Source organism: Penaeus chinensis, chromosome 26, assembly GCF_019202785.1.
Source record: "Penaeus chinensis breed Huanghai No. 1 chromosome 26, ASM1920278v2, whole genome shotgun sequence".
Classification (NCBI taxonomy): domain Eukaryota; kingdom Metazoa; phylum Arthropoda; class Malacostraca; order Decapoda; family Penaeidae; genus Penaeus; species Penaeus chinensis.
In genome coordinates this window covers 4,619,957-4,629,956 of record NC_061844.1, presented here as the reverse complement: position 1 = coordinate 4,629,956, position 10,000 = coordinate 4,619,957, and the positions used below count along the sequence as shown (strand labels likewise).

At 37.2% G+C, this 10,000-nt stretch overlaps 1 protein-coding gene across 2 annotated transcripts in view; it reads left to right on the top strand.

The window, feature by feature from the left end:
• LOC125038896 (histone acetyltransferase KAT2A-like) overlaps positions 1-10,000 on the top strand; it is an 11,129-nt gene that overhangs the window by 606 nt on the left and 523 nt on the right. The window contains exons 2-16 of one of the 2 annotated variants that reach the window (XM_047632532.1): positions 1,059-1,351; positions 1,641-1,767; positions 2,073-2,197; positions 2,684-2,842; positions 3,690-3,814; positions 5,591-5,782; positions 6,269-6,378; positions 6,742-6,859; positions 7,132-7,312; positions 7,468-7,631; positions 7,930-8,150; positions 8,406-8,566; positions 8,816-9,043; positions 9,363-9,453; positions 9,698-10,000. The exon at positions 9,698-10,000 is cut by the window's right edge and continues 523 nt beyond it. In XM_047632532.1, the coding sequence (XP_047488488.1) occupies positions 1,061-1,351; positions 1,641-1,767; positions 2,073-2,197; positions 2,684-2,842; positions 3,690-3,814; positions 5,591-5,782; positions 6,269-6,378; positions 6,742-6,859; positions 7,132-7,312; positions 7,468-7,631; positions 7,930-8,150; positions 8,406-8,566; positions 8,816-9,043; positions 9,363-9,453; positions 9,698-9,900 (2,496 nt within the window). In that variant the 5' untranslated portion in view covers positions 1,059-1,060 and the 3' untranslated portion in view covers positions 9,901-10,000. Of the gene's footprint in view, positions 1-1,058; positions 1,352-1,640; positions 1,768-2,072; positions 2,198-2,683; positions 2,843-3,680; positions 3,815-5,590; positions 5,783-6,268; positions 6,379-6,741; positions 6,860-7,131; positions 7,313-7,467; positions 7,632-7,929; positions 8,151-8,405; positions 8,567-8,815; positions 9,044-9,362; positions 9,454-9,697 lie in introns of both variants that reach the window. The other variant, XM_047632531.1, reaches the window with a different exon arrangement.

Below are 10,000 nucleotides of genomic sequence, written 5' to 3'. Positions count from 1 at the left end.
ATATTCTTCTAAAACACCAAAATTTATAGCCATTAATACAAGAAATAATCTGCAGACATGAATAATAATGCCACAAATAAAGGAAAAAGATTGCATATAGCTCTGCTCTGGTGTTCCTGTGTTTCAGCTCTATCTTGCCATTTACACTGAGGTGTAGACAGTATTGCCCAAAGGGTGCCCCTTTCTGGGCAATCCACGGCGCGTTGCCGTGGATTGCCAGAGTGTAGAGTTTATTTTTTAGTTTTCTACACCCGTCACCAAGGGGTTAAGAGTATTTTCATAAATTGTGTATTAGAATAATAATTAACCTTACAAGGTTAAGATAATAAGAGAATTTTGATGAATGATTAATTTTTATTAAATTCTTAACCTCTTGGAGACAGGTGCTTCGTAGCCAGTATATGGTTTAAAATCCAGGCATTAGGCTTACTTGAATGGTGGTGTGTGGCTTGTAGACCAGGCGTACACAAACACTCATGTCTTGTAACAAGATTCCATGCCCCCTTTTGCAATATTATTTTCTCTTTTTCTGCATATGTGTTATTAGCTTTTTTGCCATTTTCCAATGTCTATATATGTCATTTGATATTCTCTATCCAGATAGTAATAGACTTTTCCTTATAGAGACTCGCTGTCATCTTTCTAAGTAGTACATAACCCAGTGCAATATTAATAACAATAAGTAATATTTTATTATTATGAATCTTTTTATTTTTTCATAAGAATTAGTTTTCTGGAATACAACCTGCGGCGCCAGTCATGTCAGCCAGAAATAGGAATTTTTTCCAAAGGGGCATGTTTGCGTCAACTGCCCTGCAAGCCAAATTTTTTCATGATGTGATAGTCATGTCATCCAGATTGTAGGGGTTAATACCCTAATATATTTCTGATGGCTTGGGGACATAGGTTATATTTTGGAACATTTGGATGAATGTTTTCTAATATCAGGCTGGCAGAGAATGGCAGAAGGGGTAAAATTTCACCAAAAGTAAGTGCTGTGATATTTAACTTTAACAGTTACACATTTCTGACAAATTTTCCCTTCTGTTGGGGTCTAGTAATGGCATCCAGGGACAGCGGCACTCCAGGAGGAGGTGGTGGGACTGTAGGAACTGCACTTCAGCAAAACCCTCAGACATCAAACATGACGGCAGCTGGCGTGGCGACAGGAGTGTCAGGGATGGCGGTGGCAACCTCAGCTTCGGCTGGAGGTTCACAGGCTACTGGGACGGGGGGAGAAGCTGCAGGAAGGGTCAGTAATGTTCAGCGCATACAGCAAAAGAAGGCCCAGGTGCGAGCATGGCCAAGAGACAAGAAGATGGAGAAACTTGCTATTTATTCTACGTGTAGGGTAAGCTGAGGTTTCTGTATTATGATTCTACATTTGCTCAGTGGTATTGTGATTCTACACTTGCTCTGTATGTGCAGGTTTCATAAGATTATTTATTTATTTTTCTGAACTGGTGTAGGTGTTGATTTTCACAACTATAAATATATAAATTGACTTTGCCAGTTGAATAGCTTATTATAATTACCTTTATTATGGTTATTATTATTATCACAATGATTATAACGTTTATTGTGGTTATTGTAAATTATTCATATATACAACATGAATATTTGCTCTTACATTTTAACAGGCGGATGAGAACTGCAGATGCAACGGCTGGAAAAATCCCACCCCCCCTGCACAACCAGCACGTCCTGACACCCCCCAGCCAGCAGCCCCTCCCTCTCAGCCGTGCAGGAGCTGCGGCCACACGCTGGGTAAGTAGCTGACCCTTGGGGCTTAGGGGAGGAGAAATTGATCAGAGATATGAAATGATGATAGATGATCAGAGATATAAAACAGTTCATTCATTTAAAAGAGGAACTTTTTGAGCAGTTTGTGGGGAAATTTTCTTCTCTTACTTAAGAAATGCAGTTGTTCAAATTGAAAGAAAATTAATTAAATTAAATTACATTTGATGCCATTATTTTATCAACGCTGCATTTAACATTATCATTATATGTCATTACATTAACTCTAAGATAATGTAAAACATGAATTTATTTACTGAATCTTTCCAAAGGCGATCACGTAAGCCATTTAGAGTCAGCCGTTGATGATGACTTGGACCGGTTGCTCTCCATTGTTGTTGACGTCGAGAATCTCTTCATCTGTTTACACCGTGAGGAAGATCCCGATACGAAGCAGGTAACCAGAGCTTCTTTTAAAACACTACCATTTTACTTTTTTTTTTAAATTTCGAAAAGCATTTTGCCTCATGCTAAATATTAGAATGTCCTTTAAAAATGAGAAGACTCAAATGTAGTTGTTTTGTAGTTTTACGTATTTTTTATTTATTATTATTTTCTTTTAATCAAGTGTCTTTTGGCTGGTAAGACAAATATAAACCTAACTATTATCAAGAGCTTTTTGGATGAGTTACTTTAATCTGGTAACTCCTTTGTAGGGAATTCATAGTCATTTGTTTAAATTTCTCTGCATTCACCTTGTCATGAATAAAGAATTAAATGGTTTTCTTGAAATTACGTCTATACTTATCTTAGATGGATTTATTTTTTAGCTAGGTTTTATAGAGTTTACTTCCAGGAAAGATATCTTTAATGTAAGTAATGACTTTGAATTACAAAAGTAATTGCTTCTCAAGTTACATTTCATTTTCAACTTCCTCAACAGGTGTATTCGTACCTGTTCCGGCGGCTTAGGAAGTGCATTCTCCAGGTCAGCCCCCCTACTGTGGAGGGACCCCTTGGGACGCCCCCCTTTGAAAGGCCCTCAATCTTCAAGGGAGTGACCAACTTCGTCCTGCACAAGTTCAACCATTTCCAACAGAAGGTCAGCACGGTCCAAGTATATCAGTTGATTAAATAGTCAGTTGATTTTAACGTTCTGATGGATCGGTCTGGTTTCTTTTTCTTTGCTTAGATTTTTCTGCTTTATGGTTGTTGTTTTTTACGTGTCTTTTGCAGTCATTTTATGATGGTGGTATCATGCTTGCTCTACATGAGTGTGTAATATATAGGGTTTTCTTTGATAAGTCAGTTAAAGGAAAACAAATTTTGAGGTTCCATTGATGTGACATACGCAAAATGGGATGACAGGTAGGGTTAAATTGTTTTGGGGCCATAGCAGCAGGCATCATGTTTCCCTAAAAACTAGTACATGTAACTTGATTTTTGTTAATTTAGGAGGTTTCTTGTTTTTAAGCAGCATTTGATATGTCAAGGTACACATTTCAGATTTAAGTAGATGTCATAGGTGTGTAACTTGCTTATATATCAATCAAACATCAACAAAATTGAGAGGATCAGCTCTATGAACTAGGATTAGTTGGTCTACAGTTTTTTTTTTTTTTTTTTTTTTTTTTTTTTTTTTTTTTTTTTTTTTTTTTTTTTTTTTTTTCACTTGGCCTAATCCATTTTCAGTGCTGGGTATGTTGGTCATGTAAGAAGCTACCCTTCAACTCTGTACTAACCAACTTGACAGACAGTACACAAATACACCAAAATAACTCTCAGTTTGCAATGCCAGTGAACACACAACACACAAAAGTGCCCTGTCTATTCATCTTTCAGGGAGAGAAGAGTACAGTATACTGCTTAAAATAGAAAAGACCGGAAAAAGGAAACCTCCATTAACACACAATTTCTCTATGCTCGTTTTCTACATATAGGACTTTCAGATGATGAGTGACTTGGCCAAGATGTTCCTTCATTGCCTTAACCACTGGCGTCTGGAGACCCCTTCAGCACGGCGGGCACACACTACCCCGGAGGAGAGTTCAGCTTATAAAGTTAATTACATGAGGTCGGTTATCCACTAGCATTCTTCACCTTCATGAGAAGGAATCGAGCAGGCTTGTGAAGTATATCTTTGTGCACACGCACACGCACACATACACATACACATACACATACACATACACATACACATACACATACACATACACATACACATACACATACACATACACACACACACACACACACACACACACACACACACACACACACACACACACACACACACACACACACACACACACACACACACACACACACACACACACACACACACACACACACACACACACACACACACACACACACACACACACACACACACACACACACACACACACACATACATATATACATATATACATATATACATATATACATACATATATATATATATATATATATATATATATACATATATACATCTATATATATATATATATATATATATATATATATATATATATACATATATATACACATATATATATATATATACACATATATACATATATATACATATATATATATATATATATATATATATATATATATATATATATATATATATATACATATACATATACATATATACATATATACACACACATGCATATATACATACATATACATATGTATACATATATATAATTCATTAATTGTTTTTACAAAGGCAATTATAGCTACTACATGTCTCACCTGTTTACCCTTTTCCTTGATTTTGAAAATATTCTCTGGTATCCAATATTGATGTTGGTAAAGTCAATAACAGTTTAATGATGGCATTAGTAAAAAAAAAAAAAAAACAATTTCCCACAAAATCAAGGAAAGGTGAAGTCATGTAAGGTCACAACAAGGTCTACTAATTGACTGCTTTGTGGCTAATCACTTGCCAAGCCATCTATATGCAATGACATTTCACAAAACAATACTACAGTGAATGCAACATTTTCCCAGAGTCTTTGGGTTAATTTTACTTTAGCCATTGACAATTTATATTAAACATAGTTTTTCTCTGTTTTCTTAACCCATTGATAATGGCTGTGCACACTTATATTAACTGTCTATTGTAATTTTAGTTTACTGATTTTATCTAGGACAGTTTTTGATGCATGCCTATTTGCCCTTGCCAAGTAAAACTCATTCCTTGGATTTTGAGAAAGGAGAGATTTAAAAAAAATTATTTTTACCTTTACTAATGAAATTATGATAATGTTAATGATCACATTTTTTTTATAAGTCTGCTAACCCCTCAATGACAGTATCAGAAATCTCTCGGCTTCACTGATTCCAGTACCTTCTGGCAACTGTCCTGCCATTTGGCCTGGGAGTCCGCTTCAACTAGCAAAATTTGCCACTCAACATGCTCTAGCATGTTGTGATGCCTATAACTGTAATGATTTGATTTGTTATGATGGCTATAGAGTTAACAGTCATAGAAATAATAGAAGAAAAAAAACAGTGCCTGCAGATCAAGGAATGATGTAAATAGGTTAGAGCAGGTCTAGTAATTTGTATTTATGAAGCCATGTAAGTGTAAACAAACTAAAGTAATAACCAATATGGATGGTGCAAGTACATGTCATGATAGGTTAATAGAAATATTTTTACTGTCATCTTTACTACAATTTTTTTAAATGTTAAATCAACATATCAGTATCTTCTGTACATGTTTGTTATTATGATACTTCTTACCATTTATCATTAGTTATACCTTCTGTAGTTCCTATACATTGATTTCTTTGCCTTTAGAGAAAAACAAATTTTTGTTTGCCATCAACAGGTGGCTGTGCTTCAGCTATGTACCTCAGCTGTGCGATTCCCTCCCACACCATGAAACCACAGCTATCTTCGGACGAACTTTCCTGCGAGCTGTTTTCCACACCTTGCGCAAGCAGCTCTTAGACAAGTTCAGGGCTGAGAAGGACAAGATGCCTGCCGAGAAGAAGTTATTGCTGCTTAATCAATTCCCAAAGTAAGTTTAAATTTTTTCTTTCGTTATTTTCTTTGTTATTGTCTTGTCTTTTATATTTTGCTCTAACTCCTCCTCCTCCTCCTCCTCATTCTACTCCAAGTCTACCTCCTGATCCTCTTTCTTCTGCACTTCCTCTTCCTCCTTCTCCATTTCCTCATCCACCTGTTCCTCCTTCCTCCTCCTTTTCCTCTTCCTCCTCTTCCTCTTCCTTCTCTTCCTCTTCCTCCTTTTCTTCTTCCTCTTCATATGCCTTTTCCTCTGTTCTTCCTCCTCTACCTTTTGCTTATCCTTATCCCCTTTCCTTCCTCCTTTTTCTTTTCCTCTTGCTCTTCCTCCAACCCTCTCTCTTCTATCTTCCCTTCTCCTCCTCCTCCTCCTCCTCCTCCTCCTCCTCCTCCTCCTCCTCCTTCTCCTCCTCCACTCCCCTTAGGTTTGTTATTTGCTTGATTATTATTTTTCACACTTTCCTTCTGTCTTCCTGACCAGGTTCTTGTCCATGTTGGAGGAAGAAGTCTACTCCAACTCTTCACCCATCTGGGATGCAGACTACCGCCCGCAGCTCCCCCCACACCTCCACAACCAGGCTGCTGAAAGAGGTTTGTGGAACGTTCTTTTTTCCCCCCCCTCTTTCTCTATTTGTTTCCCACTACCAAGGTTGAATGTAAAGGGATGGTTTGGTCTGTGGGAAATGATAGAAATAAACAGTCAGTATTCACTTCCTTTTTTTAATATAGGGCTTATATTAAGTGGAGAACTTTCATTTGAGTTGGCCCTTTACATCAGCAAAGGTTACAGTCTGAAATCCCTTCCAAATATACCATGAGCCATTCTCTACTGGTAAATCAAAGTGCAATTCAATTGACTACTTTTTAAATTTGTTATTATTTAATGTTTATTATACTTATTATTATGCTTTTGTACTCTAACTAATTGTCTGACTAACAATTTTTTCTCATTAGCTGGTAATACTGCTAGTCGTGGAGAGTTCGAGAGGTTATCAGTGCAGCCTGGAGAGGGACAATACACGATAGTGAGTTTGACGTCTAGTAGTGCAAGAAGGTCCCGGCCAGAAGACAGGTTTGTTTGTTTGTTTGATGTAGGGAGAGTTCAATTTTGTGCGTTTGTGTTTGAGGATTATGCTGGGAAGATGGTTTCTTAAAGTAAAAAAGATATTCTGGATGATTTTTAAGTGTTTTAATTGATGCAAAGATTACATTTTTATTTTGTTTTTAATGGGTAAACAAAAATAAACATATGTTATACTCGCTCTGTTAGCAGTTATGGCTAAAGAAATATGAAAAATCAATAAGTCTACCCTAAGTTAACACTAAAAATCCTTCCTGGCAAAGGGGAGAAAAGCGAGAAGGAGACGACCTTTCGGAGAGTAGCAGCAAGAGACTGAAAATTGGGACGGAAGACTTGGGAGAGGAGACCGTTGCAGAGGTTGTTGCCACCATTACTGACCCCAGGCAGATGGTTGGCCCTGAGGTCCTTTTCTCTGAAAATGCAGCAAGAGATGAAGCCGCTAAGGTTGTACTGCTTTCTTACTGAATGAATACTTTGTGATGCTTTTACTCAGTGAATTTGAGCAAGTAATTTACTATGCTGCATGAAAATATCACAGATGAGTATCCTAACATCAGTATTGTCGCAAAACTTACTCTGGTTTTCTTGTTGCCTTGTAGTTGGAGGAGCGTAAAGGCAACATAGAGTTCCATGTGATTGGGAACTCCCTCACACAGAAGGTGTCGAAACAGACCATGTTGTGGCTCATTGGCCTACAGAATGTCTTCTCACACCAGCTGCCCCGTATGCCCAAGGATTATATTACAAGATTGGTGTTTGACCCGTAAGTATGCCGAGATAATTTTCCTTTCTTTTGCTTTTTCTATGGGCAGTTTTGTAGTTTTTTTTTTTTTTTTTTTTAAGAAGTTTGTAGTTCAATTGTCTGATTTTTACTTTCTTTCTTTCTTTCTTTCTCTAGGCTTATTTTGTTCATCAGTTGTATTTATTGACATTCATGCTATTTTTGTTATATGTTAGAGTGATACTACATTAATTGACAAGCTTGATTACCATACTTTATCAAGATACATGTAGATTACTCAAAGTATGTCTAATATAATGTGGTGATTCCCCAACAACAGGAAGCATCGAACACTTGCCCTGATCAAGGACAACAGGCCCATTGGAGGCATATGCTTCAGGATGTTCCCCACTCAGGGATTCTCAGAGATCGTATTCTGTGCTGTAACCTCCAACGAGCAGGTTAAGGGATACGGCACACACATGATGAACCACCTGAAAGACTATCATGTTAAGAATAACGTACAGCATTTCCTAACCTTTGCTGATGAATTTGCAATCGGTAAGTACACTAGCTGTTGAACTGACCTGCAGCATGGGTGGGTGGGTGGGAGCATGGAGGTGCATGCACTTGCTGATGGAAATAGGAAAATGGTAGTGATTGAAATGTTTGTCTCTATCTTTGAAATGCACAATATATTATATCTTCAGAGGAGGATCAAGCAACAGGAAATGTTTATGTTGATGGTGATGTAAACAGAAGTTGTTGATTAGTAATTAGCAAGTGAATATATTATTAAACCAAGTGTGTTTTCAGGGTATTTCAAGAAGCAAGGTTTCAGCAAGGACATCCAAGTGCAAAGATCTGTTTACCAAGGGTACATCAAGGACTATGAAGGGGCAACACTCATGGGATGTGAGCTCAATCCCAGCATTGTGTACACGGAATTCACAGCAGTCATCCGGCGGCAAAAGGAGGTATCTGTTATACTCCCATTTTTATTTCTTTGCGGTATTTGATTAAAGGAAATACCCGTCATAAGCTCATTTTCATTGCTTTATGCTGCTCGGTACATTGCCTATACAGGAGGTACCTTTCTTGCATCTATTTTCAGTGCTTTATCATATTTAATACAAATTATATTAGTAAAGTTATTTAGTTGCAAATAAAGTTAGCAAACTACAGGATCTCGCATGCATCTCCATAATTCAGTTCTTCGACCGCAGATAATTAAGAAACTAATTGAGAGGAAGCAGAGCGAGATCCGCAAAGTGCACCCAGGGTTGACTTGCTTCCGCGAAGGGGTCCGAGAGCTGCCCATCGAGAACATCCCAGGTATCCGAGAAGCTGGTTGGAAACCCCCCGTCCCTGCAACTCGCTCGGCGCGCTCCCCTGACCGCGAGCACCAGGATCCTGACTATTTGTATGGGATGTTGAAGACACTCCTCAACAATGTTAGTACCTCATGAATGTGGATAGAATTAGGCCTTGATCTATCTTTCTTTCCTTTGTTATGTTTCTTTTATGTGTTGGATATTCATAACTAATAGTTTAACCATTGGGATCTTTGCGGATTGTTCTAAAGAATATCTATTTGTGTATTTTTTATATTTATTTATGCATTTTTTTGTTTATTTATTCATTCATGTATTTTGAATTAATTAATTTATTTATGTTTTTTTTTTGTGGTAAGCTTTCCATATCACATTGCATATCTGCAGTATTGTATACATTATTTTCTTTCTTTTCATTACTGCTTCTATGTTTTTACAGGTTAAAAGTCATGCAGCTGCCTGGCCCTTTCAAGTACCAGTTGATCCCAATGAAGTACCAGATTATTACGATCACATCAAATACCCAATGGGTTAGTTCTTATTACTGCGTTTGTTGTTATCGCTACAGTCGTTGTTATTCTTATGGTTATTGATGTTAGTAATGTTGTTGCTACTGCATTGCTGCAATTTTATTTAATCAATTAATAAATTTTTTAAAATTTTATTTATGAGGTCAGTTGTTTGAAGAGTCCTTAAAGTTGCTTTCACCCCCCCCACGAATTAATGGTCATACCAAAACCTAATACCAACTCTCTGTACTTCCCCCTATGGCAGACTTGAAGACCATGACAGAGCGCCTGAAAGCTCGCTATTACGTGAAAGCCCGGCTCTTTAACGCCGACATGCTGCGGATCTTCAAGAATTGCAGATTCTACAATCACCCGGAGACTGAGTACTACAAGTGTGCAAACAACCTGGAAAAATATTACTTGTCAAAAATGAAGGAGACGAGTCTTCTAGAGGGAAATAAATTGTAATGCCCATTAAATATATTGTATTTTAAGGGGGGGGGGGGGAGGTCAGTATGAATTATTGTAATGTAATTTATAATTTTAGAAAGATCTAGTTAAGATTATT